We start from the raw sequence: 18,220 nt of genomic DNA on the forward strand, positions 1-18,220 counted from the left end.
GTTCCTCACAGCGGTGGTTTAATGCCATTGAAAGGTGCATAATAGAACTTTTTTTTTTTTTTACAACAAATGTTCAGGAATTATTTGAGACATTGTTTTATGATAGTCTTCAGATAAAATTTTGTACTAAAATGCATTTTTTACAAGCAGGTTGTTGTAAGGCAAAATAGTACCAGAAAAATACCTATTTTATGGATTTACTGTTATTTTGCCATTGCATATCTTCTGAGTTTGTATAGGTTTACTGGTACACAGTGACCCCAGCGACCGTCTGAGGAGGATGAGTTCTTCTGTTAAATCTTGGTTCCTCAGTGTTTCTCATCAGCTCTTCTGAAGCTGTACTGCCATCCTCGGTTTGCTCACTAGGGGTCTTTACTCAGACTTCTGTAAAGATGCTTTGTGATAATGTCTGCTTTAAAAACGATATATGAAGAAACCCGAACTTAACTGAGCAAACCTAAAGAAGTAAAGTTGCAGGAGTGTGATTACCCGAGATGCTATGCGCGCAGGTGCCTCGCTGTTCTTACTAACTTCGGTTTCCATCCGGGTCCTTTTCCCTAGGCAATGGGGGGCCGCATCACTGACCGTTCCTTAGGCAAAGTGAAATAAATTCGCCGCACCGTCGCGTAAAGTAGTCCCCTTGTTAAAACTCGTCTTTTCGTTGCGGCGCGGCCGGTTTCGCCGGCGTTTGTGGCGATATAAACCCCATATTGGGGCTAAAGAATAAATGAGAGTCCTGTTTCAGCGTATTTTGGGCTTTACACACGACACTTTCACTGTCCCATTCTCTCTCGCTTCGTACGCGCATTGATACATGTTGTGCACAGGCCGGGCTGAATGAGATTGAAGAAGAGTTCTTGTTTTGTAGCTCAGTTTTTTTCCTCTTTTTATACATTTTTGTAAAAGCGGAAAATAAAAATCAACTCGCCACGTAGAGGATACGTTACAAAACGCAATGGAGACTCCGACGGGGCAAGCGGAATAAATTCACACGCTGGGCAAGATTCGGTTGTGAAATATCCAGGGTGATAGTAAATATTTATTTAAATAAATCGTGTGTGAGGAGAACGAGGTTTGACTGCTGCTGGAAGTGAGTACGAGGGTAAGTGCACCTCGGCATTTCTATATTATATACAGCAACTTTCATGCTCAGCACCGCTGAACTCTGTTCGCCTTTTTCCTGAGGAGGAAGTCTGCGAGATGGAAAGGTCTCTAGCTGAAAACTGTTACTCGACTGAGAGCAAGCGCGAATCAGCCCTCTTTTTTGTTCGTTTCTGCTTATTCCCGGAGTTCGGGCGAGAGCTTTTTGGAGGGAGGTAAGGGGGAAGAGGAACAGACTCGAACTTGATGCTGGCTGTCTACTACCATAAAAGCCAATTTGATACAAAAAGGCTGAACACAGAATAACATCTTAGCTACAGATAGCCACAAATGTGTCTTTTTTTATTTATTATTTTATTTTATTTAGCAGCGTACGTGCGACCCCTCATAGCCTGCCTTACGTCGAGGATGCTATTGCGACTACACTTCGCGTTTTCTTGCAGCATTGAGCACTTTCGCCTAGCTTATAACAAAATGCACCTCACGTCGTGACTAAATTTCTTTATTTCACGAATCGAGCTACTGTGATGGTCTACAGGCCGTCGAAGATGCGGTCGAAGATCCGTAAGTTTCACTAATTTATTGCGGGACAACTTCCAAGCCAAGATAATGGTTCGGTCATGTGGGTGTTTTTAAGCTCTGTTGAAGTAGGTGGAGGTGACTTTAGATGAGTGAAAGTGCTGGAAGGCCTGAGTGAGATGTCGGATTGTTGGAGCTTAGCGTAAAGTGATCGGAGGTGGGAGCTGTATTTCCGGTTTGCAATGCGCTGGCACGCGTTATTTATTTATTTTTTTATTTTTTTGCTTCCTACCCGTATTCTAACAAGCCGCGCCTTCCCGCGCTGGAATTGGCTAGAAGCATCCCGTCACCCTCGTTGGGATTGGCTAGTAGTTCATGCTCCATACGGCGATCTGCTTGTGAGTACATACTACTGACCAATCCGAGCACAGAAGAGGCGGGGGTTAACGGAATGCGGGTGGGGAAGAAAAAAACGCCGCTGTTTGGTTTCCTATGCTTTGTTGATGAGGTTTGTTAGTGATGTTTAGTCGTCTTTACTCGGGTATTTGTCATTCCCTTTTCTCTTTCATAGCCCTAAAACTAGCTCAGCCTGGTTAAGATTACTGTTTAAGGCTGTTCTTGACGGAAATGCTGTGTTTTTTCCCCCAGGCCGGCTAACACAATTCCCAACAGGTTATTGTTATGGTAGTTGTCTCTGTTCAAAATGATACCTTTACTACAAGTACGGCGTTTGCTGTTTAGTTGGGAACGTGGCTGTATAGACTTCATAAGTGACTTTATATGTTTTTTCAGATAAATAAATCAGAAATAAGGTCATCACTGATAAGTACACATAACTTTGCATCTGTTAATGTGTGTGAGCAACATTATTTGTTTTTGGATGTTGAAAGAAATTGTAGTTCTGGTTAGTTGTGAATTTTATTTTTTATGTGTATTTTCTAAACTTAAAAGACTAGACTAGCACAGTAGTAGGCCTGTTCTCTCCCCCTCCGTTTCTCTCTCCCTATCAGTCTGTATGTGTGCGTGTTCAGCTCTCTCACAGAGACTGATGAGGTATTACAAGTTTGCTGGAGTGCTACTTGTACTGCTGATACAGAAACTATTGATAAGCCAGCAAGCACACTACCATTTACACACACACACACACACACACACACACACACACACACACACACATGCACATAAACACACAAACACTGAGAAATCAAGATCCTTTTACTGAGCCAGGCGAACAGTTGTGGTGTGCTTTTCTTAATAAAAATATAAAGCCACAATCAGGAATTGTTCCACCTGCTTGGCCAGATTGTGGTACAGCAGCAGCATAGTCTCCAAACACCAAAAGAACAGCAGGAATATTATAAGTCAGTGCCAACTAAAATGTAGCTCTATATTATAAGTAAACTCAGCTGTGTAAGCTGTGGAGCATTTGCAGGTATGATCAAAAGCGTAATACAATAAACAACAGCAGTAATAACATAGTAATTGAGATATAGTGAGCTTGGCTTCTTAATGTTTTGATATTGTAAACTTAGACAAACAATTACTGTCTGCAGAACAATTGTGATAAACAATTTTGTCAAGTTTTATTATGATCCACATTCGGTTACTGAGTACCATATGGGAGTGTTACAGACCTTTGTTCTATCGCTTGAATTTTCACTGATGGTAATATAATTATAATTACCATCTGAATTAGCTTCTACTATTACTTAATAATTTATAATGATAACTATAATCTGCACAGACAGCATGTAACACTGTTGACATCCAGTGGTTCTCTGCATTAATTTGGGTGGAATTGCCAGAGAAGCATGTTGGCACCCTTCTGGGTGAGCTTGTTTGTTTTAATCTCATGTGTCTGAGTTTCTTTATTTCATTTGAAAGTAGCATTTTTTTGCCAGTCTGAAAATATGTTATAATCTTTCCAAGTGGCTTTCAAATTATGTATTGGTGTAGTTACCTAATTGGTGATGGTGTGTATATATAATGTACAATTAAGCACAGTATTTTCTGATGTATACATTTTTGAACTATCTAGGATTGTACAAAGGGAATATAAGGAAAATAAGTGGCAGGTGAAAACATACCCTCTTGACCCAGGAGGATAATTGTGTGTGTGTGTGTGTGTGTGTGTGTGTGAAAGCGAACAAAATAACTATCGTTTACACAATACTGGCACTTATTTAAATTATCGTGATATTCAAAGGCCAACTGGAGCTAGTTTTTGGTGGGGTCAGGTTTTTAAAAAACGATCTTAAAATTTGGACTGTTTTTCCACTTAAGTTTTTATACCCGAGGAGTGCGAGATTATATGGAATTATTTCATTGTAAATTAGCTTTTCAAAATCCTAAAGGATAATAATGTCTGATGAAATACGGCTAACTCTTTTAACTTAGCTTATTACATGTCATACAATAATTATGTAGCTATCCACATTTATGAATAATGGTCTTTCATTTCATGCGAGGCATCTGAGTTAAGAGACAGATTATGCATGAGTCAGATTTTTTTTTGGGCAGTAAAGGTACATATAATGCTCTCTAAGTACAGAGGCGCTATCTAGATTGGTTTCGACAGGTATGGATATTGGGTAAATATCTTTAGAATGTGCCTCATCGCATATCTGAAGGGAAAAAAAAATATCTGATCCAGTCCTGTAACAGTTCTAGCCTAAAATAGAAAACAAACACTCACTTCGTGTGATGTCATGTTGTTAGCTGTGCTTTTCCTCCTGTGGGGTAGTAGAGTGTTTGAGAAGTTTGAGAATGATCTCCTGCTTTTAGATGTTAATTTTAAGTGAAATGCTTAAATTAAAATAGATCATTTTAAAGCATAGTAAAGAAGAAATTTCAGATTGGTATTGGCTGATACTCAAGGTTTCAATATCAGTATTGGTATTAGGAAAGAAAAAGTGGTAACATCATCTTTAGCGCTAAAGCAGTAAAAAAAAAAAAAAATTGCTTCAGCGTCTTGTCCCTTTCACCTGTTTTTACCTGATCGGTCTGTTGTACTATTGTACTACTGTTGTAAATTCCCAATTAGTATTTTAAAGGGGCAGTAAATAATGTTTATCATCGAAAATAACCAAGACACTATGTACTAAAGTGATTTGTCATTGTCTTTAACTTTCTGTCATAATATTGACTCCCCTGAGACAGAGTCTCAAATTACTTCACAGGTTTGTATATACCATTTTATCATAAGTGGCTGCGGGTCCACACATGGGCAGTGCCATGTTTAGATCATATGACAACAGCCTGGCAAACTTGCTGTAGAAGAAAGAGATTTGCAAGCTCATTGGTCAAAGCTGCTAAGGCTTTGCTGGTCACTTTCCCATAGGAAAAATGACCATGGGGGAGCATCAGTGCACTTTACGAGCAGAAATGACAGGGGAGTTGGCAGTAATGTTTGGAGGTTTAAAAAAAAAAAACAGAAAAAATAATTAAGAATACCAAAAGAAAAGTAAGAAGACCAATGTCGACATAAAAGCAGGGTAAACATCAGCATTGTTTTCTGGCTGAAAAGCTCTTATGAAGGACAAAATACTTCAGAGTTGCTTTTTTCTGCTGGAAAGATAAGGTCAAATACTTTATTTGTTGTCAGGCATTGTCAGCAGGACCAAAAAGTTAAGTTGTTTTATTTTTTTAAATTACAAATATGAGTCGAAGTATAATGGTATTTTGGTGCTAGCTTACATGCTAATACCATTCCCGCTACATACTGAGTAAAATACACACAACACAAGGTCACGATCTTTTTACAGAGCCAGACTAACAGCTGTGGTTTGCCAGAGTCAGGAGTTGTTGTAGCTGCCAGGCCAGATTTTGGTACTGCAACAGCAGAGTCTCCAAACACCAACAGAACAGCAGGAACATTATAATCCAGTGCCAACTAAAATGTAGAGCAATGGCAGTAATACCACTTTTCTTTTTTTTCCTTTCAAAAATGAGATGTGGTGAGCTTGTGTTCTTTATATTTTCCAAACATTTTATCATAATCCAAATTATGTTACTCAGTACCACATATGAGTGCTACAGAGCCTTACACTATAGCTTGCCTTTTTCTTGATGGTAATGTAATTACCATATAATTACAATCTGAGTTAGCTTCTGCTATTACTTAATAATTCATCATGATAATTATAATCTGTACAGACATCATGTAACACTGTTGACATCTAGTGGTTCTCTCCTTTTGTTTGGGTGAAATTGCCAAACTGGCATGTTGGCACTCTTCTGGGTAGCCTCGTCCATTTTACTCTCTTTGAGCACTTTTATCACTGTGGCTTGAGACCAGAAAGAAAACTACAAAAAACACTCATCTGAACACCACTTCAGCCTAGTTACTGAACCTAAGAGTGAACCACACCCATTAGAATGACAATTATAAACAACAGTTTATAATTCTGTATTATGCCAATATATGTCCAAAGCCAATATGACCAATATTTTTATTCATAGAATCTTATCATGTGCTGCTATTAAGTAGCTCCATGCTTTGTTTTTTTAGTCATATGATTTAGCCTGTGCAACAGCTAGTACCAACAATGCTGAAGCAATAGCAGGTTTTATGCAACGGTTTATACTGTTCAATATCATAATTAGCTTAACCGTCTAATAGCCTAGCAAAGGAATATACGATCTGCGGTACAATATATACCACATTCTAATGCTGTAAAAAGGTTGAGATGTGGAGTGGCCTCGTAGCTTATTGGAAGGCTAGAATTATGCTGCATTAAGCTGTTTTTTCCTCCTTCTTCTCCCTCAGCCAGGAGCACAAACAATCATGGTTTCACTGCCTGCTGTGCCAATGTCTCTCTTTATGTTTACAGAGTATGAAAAGTCCTTACTCGTACAGCTGTAGATCAAGTGCTTTATACATTTATATACTTTAACTGAGCCCTAGGCACTGCTGGGACCAATGAAATACACTTTGAAATAGAGAATGGTGGCCCCCCTGCTAAGCTGAACTGTCTCCATCTGATGTCACCTGATCTTAGCTGAAGTTAACTACTGTTTAGCTACTGCAGTGATGACCTCTCAGTGTAACACCAGTGTAAGGCTGTATTTTATTTAAGTTCCTGTTGTATAGAGTGATCTTAGCAAACTTTAGCCAAAGGAACAGCATCTTTGTCACTGGGGGGCCACCAGGGTCACCACACTACCCCATTAGGCGATAAGGTGGTTATAGTTAACGAACAGTGACAAAATCCGATTATGTTTGCAATTAACCAGATTTGTAACCAGAAGAGGAAAAAGAACACAAAAAATCTACAAGGCAGGTAGCCCTTTGGGCTACAAGCTCTGCAGTTTTAGTGGCCAAAATGTGAACTGTTGTGGCCAGGAGTACTGGGCAATAGGCGATGTCTATCCCTGGAAACACCAATAAAAATTCTAAGAATAATTTGGAGCACTGCCCTGAGCGCTGCAGTTTGTTATATTGTTTAAGACTTATTGTTTAAAGCTGATGGTCATACTTGACAATTCATGGTTAAAAATGTACATGCTCTATTGATCAAGGCTTGTTTTAGATATACTACTATGGAGAGGTTAAACTCTGCGCTCTGAATGAGCTTTATACAAAAGCACACACCAAATGAGCTCATTTGAAGGAACAGAGAAAAGAAGGGAGCAGAGAGTGAGAGGAAATGTTGACTTGGTTATGCAGACAGTGTGTTTGTGTGTGTTGTGCTCAATCTGTAGCTTTGCATATCTAAGGTATATATTCATTTTTAGTAGTGATGGCTGCAAATAAGGAATTTATGCTGACAGTGTGCTGGGCAACCCTGTGGGTGGATTCAGTGTTGAGAGGAACAGGGCTCGTTGTCCTATTCTAAACATAAGACTTTGATAGAAGAATTTACAAAGTAGCTGAATTTGCAGCTCTGATACTTTGATTTGAGTTAGGGTTATTTTAGTGTACGTCTGACGTCCTTTTGCATTTTGTTTCTCCCAGTTCCAGACCCCCCCCCTACACTGCCAGTTGGATGGTGTTCAAGACAGCAGACGTTGTGAAGGTATGGAACAAACGACTGTCTGCTTTGATCTGATAACAGATGTGATCCACCATGTCCACTTTCACTGTGTGTAATTTATAGTTTAAAAAGATTGCTGCAGGTAACATTTGCCTCTTGCAGTTACATCCTCATATTAACACAAATAACGTATATTGTAAGTAGGGCTGCAGTGATTTCTTGACAAAGTCCACTAGGTTAGTTACTGATATGGATTTTAAGTTGTTTACTAAAAAAGCATAATGTTCATATAAGCACTAATTCTGACAGCTTTATATAAAATCTATACAGACAGGGACAATATTGCTTCTAACATAGAAGCCTAACATGTAGCCTAACGTTACCTGTACTTGGCTGACAGCAGCCACATAAGCTAGTTAGTTAAAGCACTTAGCATAAAATGTGTTGGAAAGTGGGAGCTATTATTTTGTTTCTGTATCATTGTCATGTTGCTGTGACACACTATCTCAGCTTTGCATATTGAGCACTGAATGCAGCCAAGTAAAGGTAACGTTAGGCTACATGTTAGAAAACAGAACGTCTTGTAGAAAAGAGGAACATTTCAGTTATGTTAAGTACAATGTGGGTAAGTTAATACCATACTGAGGTAGCAATTCACTCATTAAATGGTAAGGCTCAAGACTGATGCCGCCAAGTTCTTCTGGGGAGGATAAAAATAGGATGACATGAAGGATGTTTTAGGATGTTTCAGATCGTAGGATGTTTTTCCCACAAATGGTAAAAAGTAATAATAATGCTAGAATAAAGAAAAAAGGAGAGATGAAGTTGAAAAACAAAAACAGGCAATAAATGATGAATGAAGACGTAAAATAAAGTCATTTTTAATTTAGCTTATTAAGTGTTTTGAAACTTCAGTAAATACTTAAAGGCTTCCTTTTTTAACTATATAGATTCTTGTGCTCATACAGTAATGTAAACAGTTTTAAAAATTCTGGTTTCTTGTCCTATTGTTTTAATTTATTTCTTTTTGAAATATAAACATAATTGTTAGCTTAATTAATCAATTGTTAATCAATAATAAAAAAATGTATTAACCAATTATAGAAGTAATTCTTCATTTGCCCTAGACATGAGCAATTTTAAAAGACACAGTATGAGTGATGGGCAAGTCCTATCATTATCTGAGACCCATTGCACTATATTGAGTTAAATATAGACTAGTTATAATGTGATTTGTCAGCTTATTGGTTGTAAATATAAATTTCCCTTTAGGTAAAAACTTAAATGTATGTATAACCCATCCAATGTTTAACTTTGGGTTAAACATTGTTTAAATATATGTAAAATATATGTAATATGTATGTAAGTAAATGGCAAAAGTACTGTATAATATATAATATAACCGGAATTTTAAAACTAAATGTGCAATAGTTTAGTGGTCAAATTATGTAATTATATTGCCATTTGTTAGATAAGTCCACTTTGATATACAACCCCAATTCCAAAAAAGTTGGGACACTGTGTAAAATGTAAATAAATGAAAATAAAAACAGAATGCAATGATTTGCAAATCTCATGGACCAATATTTTATTCACAATAGAACATAGAACACATATCAGATGTTGAAAGTGAGACATTTTACCATTTCATGAAAAACATTAACTCATTTAGAACTTGATGGTGACAACGCATCTAGAAAAAGTTGGGACGGGCAACAAAAGGCTGGAAAAGTATTAGTATTGGTACTAATAAAAAAACAACTGAAGGAGTAATTTGCAACTAGCTCACATGACTGGGTATAAAAACAGCAATTTAGAGAGGCAGAGTCTCTCAGAAGCAAAGATGGGCAGAGGTTCACCAACCTGTGAAAAACTGCATCTAAAAATTATGAAACAGTTTCAGAAAAATGTTCCTCAATGTAAAATTGCAAAGACTTTGGATATCCCACCATGTACAGTGCAGAATATCATCAAAAGATTCAGAGAATCTGGAGAAATCCCTGTATACAAAGGACAAGGCCGACGGTCCATATTGGATGCTCGTGATCATCAGGCCCTCAGATGGCACTGCATTCAAAACAGGCATGATTCTGTACTGGAAATCACTGCATGGGCTCAGGAACACTTCCAGAAATCATTGTCTGTAAACCCTGTTCACCGTGCAATCCACAAACGCAAGTTAAAGCTGTATCATGCAAAGAAGAAATCATTTAAAAAACAGTATCCAGAAACGCTGCGAACTTCTCTGGGCCCAAGCTCATTTAAGATGGACTGAGGCAAAGTGGAAAAGTGTCCAGTGGTCCAATGAATCAAAATTTGAAATTCTTTTTGGAAGGCACCATTAATGCTGAACGAAATATACAGATTTTGGAAACATATGCTGCCATCCAGTCATTTTCAAAGAAGGCCTTACATATTTCAGCAAGACAATGCTAAACTACGCTAGTATCCACCACAACAACATGGCTTTGCAGAAGAAGAGTCCGGGTGCTGAATAGACCTGCCTGTAGTCTAGACCTTTCACCAATATGAAACATTTGCCGCATCATAAAACGAAAAATCCGGCAAGTACACCCAGGACTGTTGAGCAGCTAGAATCCTACATCAGACAAGAATGGGACAACATTCCTCTCCCAAAACTCCAGCAATTGGTCTCCTCACTTCCAGATGTTTACAGGCTATTGTTAAAAGAAGAGGGGATGCTACACAATGGTAGACATGGCCCTGTCCCAACTTTTTTGAGGTGCTTTGCTGCCATCAAGTTCTAAATGAGTTAATATTTTTCATGAAATGGTAAAATGTCTCACTTTCAACATCTGATATGTGTTCTATGTTGTATTATGAATAACATATAGGTCTATGAGATTTGCAAGTCATCACATTCTGTTTTATTTACATTTATTTACAATTTACACAGCATCCTAACCTTTTTGGAATTGGGGTTGTATATATTTCTTTCAAAACCCCAGATTTTTAGATGCATTTTTACCACACAGAATTGCATAAAAGCTCATGCATGTTTACTTAATCTAAATATCACATTTATTAAAAGCTTATGGGACTCATATGTGAACATTGTGTAATTGATGCTACATGAGGGTAAAGAGCACAGTTAATGAAAAAGACTTGAAATGTTTGAGCCTCATTGCCCCAACTTCTTTCCTTACTCCTTGCACATAATATAGCAATATTCTAACCTCATGTCTGTCATAACCTCATATCATCATATATATATATATATATGTGTGTGTGTGTGTGTGTGTGTGTGCGTATGTGTGTGTGTGTGTTAACGACTGATTTCAAAAACGGCCGTTCCATGGAAAAATAACAGAGAAAGTGGTACATAAACAGCTTAATATTTTCTCATAAATAGCAACATCTATGAAAAAAATCAGATTAGGTCACAATACAAAAACAGTCTTGGGAACAGTAGTTAATGACTGAATACTGATGAGAACAAAGTAAAAGTTCTTGTCCTTTTGGACTTTTCTTCCACATTCAATACTGTAAATCACTGTTTACTTTTAGAGCACCTTGAAATAAAATTGGATTAGTCTTTCTGGAAATCTTAGTCATTTTAAAAAGCAATTAAAACATTTTTTTTCTTTTGCTTTTCTCTATGTTTATTTATGGTATCATTTGACTTTTTATTATCAAGTACTGTTTATTTATCATTATTTATTTTTCTTTTTTAGATTTGTAATTTTTTATGTGCTACATTTTCCCATTTCATTAGTATCTTATGTTTTATATTTATTTAATGTAATTGCTACTTTAATTTATTTAGAAGTATTTATTTTTACAGTTTGTTTCACAGTTCTTTTTTCAATGTTACCCTCTCTGTTCTCTTTATTTATTTATTTATATATATATATTTTTTTTTCACCCAGACCAGGGATAGACTCTCACATACACATCTTACTTGCACATGGATATTTTCAATTTTTCACACACTAGGTAACTGGGAAAAAGACTGAGATGTGGAAATTATGTACATGCACCCATGTATATGTGAGTGTGTGTATGTGTATGTGCGCACACACTCACACACATTGGTCACAGAGACAGAGAGCTGTTGTGTTGGATCACTGGTCTGGGCAGGATTTGATGTGAGCAGTTTTGAGTGATTCAGTACACAGAAGTATCGTCATCCCCTACTGAATTCATGCAGCCAAACATGCATTGTTTGCAGACATTACTGTGAATCTTTAGAGAAGAACTTTCATTAAGCATTGTTAGTCAGTAAAATAAATAAAATCATTTTCTCTCTCTCTCTCTCCTGCTCCCACTTTCTGTCCCTCCAACATGTCTCTCTCTTTTCCTCTCTCTCCCCTGTAGGCTGAGGGAGGTGTGGGATTTGGGCAGAAAGGCTTGATGATGGAGTTGCAGAGTCTACAGGAGGCTCTCAAAGTGGAGATACAGATCCATCAGGTAACAACACTCTTACACACAATCAGTTTTGATTGTTTCATCTGACTATACTGTAGCATTTAGGTGCTAGTTTTATAGAAGGAACCTGTGAATGCCGGTCTATAGCTACCTTCTTCAGAGCTGCCTGCACATACTGTACATTATAAATAAAAAAAAAACAGCAATATGTGATGAAATCATAGTCAGTATCCACATAATCAAGTCAGTATCCACAGTACTCCACATTAATGTTAAAGTTATGAAATAATGTTAAAGCTTTATCAGAGTGTGACTTTTCAAAGCATGAAGAACCATACAGTACCTTACAGACTTTGAAAGAATACAAGCATGCCACCCCATATGCCATTACAATGCAGGAGAGAGCTACCTAGCAAGAAGAGGCAGGCACTTGAACTACAGAAACAGCATCCTCTACGCCACATAACTCAATTTCTAATATTAAAACAGTGACTTCATAAAGCCCTTTCACACTCGGGTTCATTTAGAAATTGCTTACAACTAAGGTCTGTGTGAAAAACACAGGCCTGGTGCACTGAGTACCAGTTGGAATCTCTGAGCAAAGAAAGGAAAAGTAACAGTAACAGTCATATTAGTCATATGAGTCATATTTTATTCTTTCCTCATCTGGATAGGATTAAGTTCAGAGAAAGCCAAAAGAGGACTTCCCCAAAGTGCCTGTTTTTCAGCTGTTTAGTATGGTGGTGGGTCTGTTCTTTTTGAGGAATGGCCCAGTTTCTAACTTTTTTTTTTAATCATTTGTGAATGTATGAAAATTTACAAATTCAACTGGCCTTGTGGTTTGTTAAGGGAAAAAAAACAAAAAATGGTGGTCGGTCGAAATGTGGGTAATGTCGAATGTCAGAGATAGTGAGGGATGCAGATGCCCCCTATATTCAACACAAGGATGGGGCAAAAAAATGCCGCCAAAATAACATAAGTGTAAAAAAAGAATATTAATCGCAACCACCAATTCTGTATTTTCCTTGTGATAAAATAGAATAGACATTGGTACGCAGGTTAATTTGTCAATTTTGAGATTGAGATTAAATTACTAGATAATACTATTTTTTACTAATGTCCATTTGTCTGTAAAATAGGCATGAATCTCAGACCCTGTCTATACAAACACAGATACTTTTAAAAAAGATTTTTCTCTGTATTTTGGTCTCCTGTCCATACGAAAACAGTGTTTTAGGCTACTAAAACTAGAGCTTTTGGAAAACACTCTGGATGGGCTTTTTTAACTCCATTTTCATGTGGATGAGTAATTAGTCAGTGAGAGCAAGAACTGCTTCTTTAAAAAATATATATATATTTTTTTTTGCCCTGATGAGTGATTAAGAGTGTCATGGGTTTGCTTCTGCCTGCAGTATCACCATCTGCCTCATGGGGTCACTGTGTGAACACCCAGTACTGTCCTCTGCTTGGCTAACCCTAGGTGTAAAATGTTCAGTTTGGTCTGCATGCTTTGTTTTTTGTTTCTCTCTCTCTCTCTCTCTCTCTCTCTCTCATTTTCTCTTGTCTCTCTTTCTCTCATTCTTTCTACAGAAGCTGGTTGCTCAGATGAAGCAAGATCCACAGGTAAGAACCATATAAACAACAAATACCATCTCTAGTCATTAAGCTAAAAAAAATGTAAAGAACTACACAGAGTTTTATACAGGCTCTTTCAAGAGCATGTCAGCAATGCAGTCTGTGTGTATGTGTTCTGTGTAGAATGCAGAGTTGAAACTGCAGCTGCATGACCTCCAGGCCAAGATCACAGCGCTGAGTGAGCGACAGGTAAGAGAAAGACAGCTGGATTAGAGAGAGAGAAAGTGGAACATATCTGAGAAAGAAAGACACTTAACCTCTGTTGCTTAGGACATTGACCTGTTTTTCAATTTTCCAGTGGACTCTCTTCATTTACAGTAATGCAGAGGAAAACATCTGCAAACAGTTCTCAAGCAGAAAGTCTTCTTAAGTAGAACTTACTACTGCTCATACAAACTGCTTAAGTAAAAGCAAAATAATAATAAATAATAACGATTGTTTTTCTCACTTGCTGTTAACTTTAGGGTCAACATACTGCTTTTTAAACAAATAAATGGGACAGTGCTGTTATGAATAACAATGTAATGACAACAGTGCAAAACACCTTTGCCCCACACATGGAAGATTAAAATCTACTTTCCCTGTCCAGGCAAGAATACCACTGCTATACCATTAAGAGGTTGGGTTAGACCTGTAAGACTACATTCTCTTACCATTGAAAGTTTGTTCACTTCCTTCAAAACGGCAGCCCCAGTTAACCATATTAATCTGCTCAGGTGGTCTATAGCACAACTGACATTAACTCGTTAATGTTGCTTGCAATTACATATTACTAGTTGCTTGCAATTACATATTTCCACCAGAGAGGGCTCTAGGCCCAGATTCATTGCTCCAGTACACACATTGTACTTTTAGAGAGGAATTCCAACGATTTTTCAAAATGTCTGGTAAGAAACTTACCTTCGCAGATTTCTTTACAATGGTGGTGATAAGAAGAAGGGGTTTCACAACACAAACATAGTCATTTTGTTTACTATCCGAAACCACCAGAGCACCTACATGTATCTTCTGAGTTTTAGTATGTAATGTAGATCAAGGTAAAACAGTGGTACATTGGAAAAAAATTGTTTTCTTTGTGGATTATTTTGCCTTAGAATGCCCTGCATTTATCTCGCCGCCAAGAATATATTTAAAAATATGTTTTAGGACAAAACCTTATCTCAAAACTATGGTAACAATGTCTCAGGCACCAGGCAGCATATTCTTAACCATCTCCTGTAAGAACTTTCTTTCAGCCACAAAGTATCTGTAAGCTAAAAGCTGATTCTAGATCGCCACTCTCACTCAGAGAAGGTTGATAAACATGACATGCTGCTGTCACAGTATGATAAGCAAGCCTGACGGTTACAGTGGTTCCTTATAATAAAGCAGCAGACCATTTTGAGCAGGAGAGAGTGAAAAGAAAGCTAGTAGTCAAGCGAGAGAGAGAGAGAGAGCAGACACTTTACAGTGTGCCTGACAAGCTGTATAGTCACACAGTGTGAAATCTCAAGAAAAGACTCTCCACCTGCCACTTATTGATCGCTCTCATTCTTCCCGTTGTCTCTCTCTCTCCCTCTCTCTTGCCTTCTCCCTTCCTCCCTCACCCCACTCTCTGCCTCTCTGTTCACTCATGCTGAGAGCTCTTTAAAACGTCAACAATTATTGGTGCTAAGGACTGCTAGCCTCTCGTTCAGAGAGGGAGAGGTAATTGAGGTTGTGACTCTGCTGGGCATGCAGCTTTGTTCTTCTTTTAATTTATGCTTTTTTCCATTCTCTGTTAAATTTGAGACTACAGCACCGACTAGCTGATCGTTCTATGGGCTTGTAGTAGTTTTTTTACATATAGTGTCAGATTTTGACAAAATAATACCTTCAGTTGTCTTATTCATTGGCAGTATTTTATTTGTAACAGTCGCTAGAAAAGTGTGGTAAATCGTGAACTTTGGGGAAATGCACCCCAGTTATAAATATATCTTACTGCATGCTTTGCCGCCATCTGTTTTTTAAAAGGTGATAGTTGTATATGTTTATTGGCATTATTATACAATTTTGAAAAGGTTTGATAAACATGTAAACATTTGTAAACCAATAACTGTACCATTCCTAGTCAGATTTGTTCTAAGGTTTGCGCATTTATCGATTTATCAATAATTATTGGTAACAACCATGAAATTGATAAGTAGAATACATTGGTTATCTTTTGTTTCCAAATTATAACCATGAACGTTCTGTGCTGTTATTTAAAATTTGAGTCTTAGTTTTACTTTATTTACACATGCAGCAGTGAATGACTGTGAGTGTGATGCAGACACTGAATAACGGCCCATTCAGCTAAAAAACAAAACAAAAAAAAAAAACATAAATGAACACAGACTCAGCTGAAACTCTACAAAGCAGGCTCTAAGCTACAATAACCATACTGTCCTCCTGCATTCTACCAGTAATCCTAATATGCCAACATGGATTGTTTTGGTAAAAGCTGATTGGCTCTGCAGACTGATTTGTCTCTCAGTAACACCTGTTGATCTTGCATGCTTTTCTTTAACAGAAACATTAGTTTCAAGTACCTTCAAAATGAACAAGCTTGGTTTGTAAATTGTCCTACATGAAAATAGTACCGTGAAAAAGGCCTCTGCATAAATATGTAAAGCCATTCAATCTGAGCAGTAATCATTCATTTGTTCAGGAAAAACTAACACTAGAATAAATACAAAAAAGATACAAATAAGTGTGAGTGTGTAAGTGAACCTATTTCTAAGCCTTCAGCTAAGCAGTCTTTCATAAAATTAAATTAGGTGTGCTGGGGATGTAAATGAATAAATTCATGTAGTAGCTGTCAGGAACCTGTTTAACTGTATTTATATTCAGTTAGACTTATTCTATTGTTATGTAGTGTTTGTTAGAGAAACGGTTACTGCCAAAATAAAAACATTTTAAACAGTTTTCATAGCTCACTAAGACTTTTGCACAGTACTGTGTGTGGGGTGCCAGAATGTTGTTCTTTTTTTTTTTTTGTGATTCTGGGATTTTGGTTATTTTTCCTGGTTTTCACATTTGGTCTTAATTATCTTCTTTTTTATTTTCTTAAAGAATTGTTTTCATTTTTGCAGACACGTTTGTGCCACACATGGAATTAATCAAAACAGAAATAATTTTTATTAGAATCATATGTGAGTGAGTGAGCGAGTGAGTGAGACAGAGACAGAGACAGAGAGAATGAAGTTGAAGGCTGTTTCTTAGCAACAGGTGGAGCAAATAACTCTTTCTCACAACCAGTCAGGATATGTGTGTGTGTGTGTGTGTGAGAAAGAGAGAGAAAGAGAAAGAGAGAGAGAGACAGAGAAAAAGAGAGAGAGAGAGAAAGAAAGACAGAGAGAGAGACAGAGAGAGAGAGAGACAGAGAGAGGGAGAGACAGAGAGAGGGAGAGACAGAGAGAGGGAGAGACAGAGAGGGAGAGACAGAGAGGGAGAGACAGAGAGTGAGTGAGCACTCTGAGTGTTTGCTTCTGTATGGATGTATGTGTGTATGACACTTAGCCTTTGATTTTTGGTCCACACTGGCAATTTGGCAGGAGTTTGGCTGTTGTGTGATTACACTGCTTGTCAATTATTCTGAATGTTATGCATTTCAGCAATAGTTGAGATTTACAGACAGGTGACAGAACAGCTTCAGTATGCTTTGGCATAGATTCTGCAAGTCTTTGGAATTGTAATGAAGGGGAGGGGGGTGGAGGCATTATCATTCTGAAAGAGATTACTCCCATCAAGATAGACATGTTTCCTCATAGTATAAAGGTGATCAGTTAGAGTAACTTTGTATTAATTTACAGTGACCCTTCCCTCTAAGGGGACATGTGAACCCAAACCATGCCAGCAAAATGCTAGGGATCATGCATTCAGGCCTGTATTGATCTAAATGCAGATGTCACTTCAGTCACTATTCCTATTGAAACGCTAGCCAGTTGAGCAGTCTTTGTGACTGAAACTCTGGCTATTCGTACCCCAATAAAAAATCACATTGACCATGCCATCTTGATACTAAGTTGAGGTCAGCTGGTTATGCTTACTATACCAAAGAACATAATATGATGTTAATTGCTTAATTGTATCATGCAGTACACCAGTGTAGAATCATCTGCACTCTGTATGTTTCTCCACTCATTTATTCAGGTTTTTCTTTTAATATATCACCCATCTGTAGGTGCTCATGTATTTAATGTTTCACTTATAATGTCATTTCTTTCTTTCTTTTTTATTTATTTATATTAGTTTATGTAGTTGCATAGTTTATAATGATGTGATCAGTTTCTTGTTGCAGGCTGCATTATCAACACATTGATCCTCATTGCTCTAGATCTGCTTAGAAGATACTAGTAGAATGGCATTCGATCTGTGGTCTAGTCAGAGTTCATAGTGTGCTGGAGAGTGGCCTTTGAATCAAAAATGTTGTAACTTCACCCTTTTAATTACCACATTTTAAAAATATACAAGTGTGTGAGTGTGTTTGTGTTTGAGGTGGGGGTGACTAGAAAATACTTAGAAAATGCAAGGATGTGTTCAAAGTGCAAAATATGGCTATTTCCATCTAGTATAAAAAAAAAAAACTGTGAAAAAAGCCA

The 18,220-nt window shown here is 37.4% G+C and overlaps 1 protein-coding gene across 3 annotated transcripts in view; it reads left to right on the forward strand.

Moving 5' to 3' along the window:
• The first annotated feature begins 833 nt into the window (after nt 1-833).
• Nucleotides 834-18,220, forward strand: part of phf21aa (PHD finger protein 21Aa) — a 46,791-nt gene continuing 29,404 nt past the window's right edge. For 2 of the 3 annotated variants that reach the window (XM_036583994.1, XM_036583992.1), the window contains exons 1-5: nt 834-1,102; nt 7,577-7,637; nt 11,934-12,026; nt 13,575-13,607; nt 13,743-13,808. In XM_036583994.1, coding sequence (XP_036439887.1) covers nt 7,608-7,637; nt 11,934-12,026; nt 13,575-13,607; nt 13,743-13,808 — 222 coding nt within the window. In that variant the 5' untranslated portion in view covers nt 834-1,102; nt 7,577-7,607. Of the gene's footprint in view, nt 1,103-7,576; nt 7,638-11,933; nt 12,027-13,574; nt 13,608-13,742; nt 13,809-18,220 lie in introns of those variants that run through there. The other variant, XM_036583993.1, reaches the window with a different exon arrangement.

This window comes from Colossoma macropomum, unplaced genomic scaffold, assembly GCF_904425465.1.
Source record: "Colossoma macropomum unplaced genomic scaffold, Colossoma_macropomum, whole genome shotgun sequence".
In the NCBI taxonomy this organism is placed as follows: Eukaryota; Metazoa; Chordata; class Actinopteri; order Characiformes; family Serrasalmidae; genus Colossoma; species Colossoma macropomum.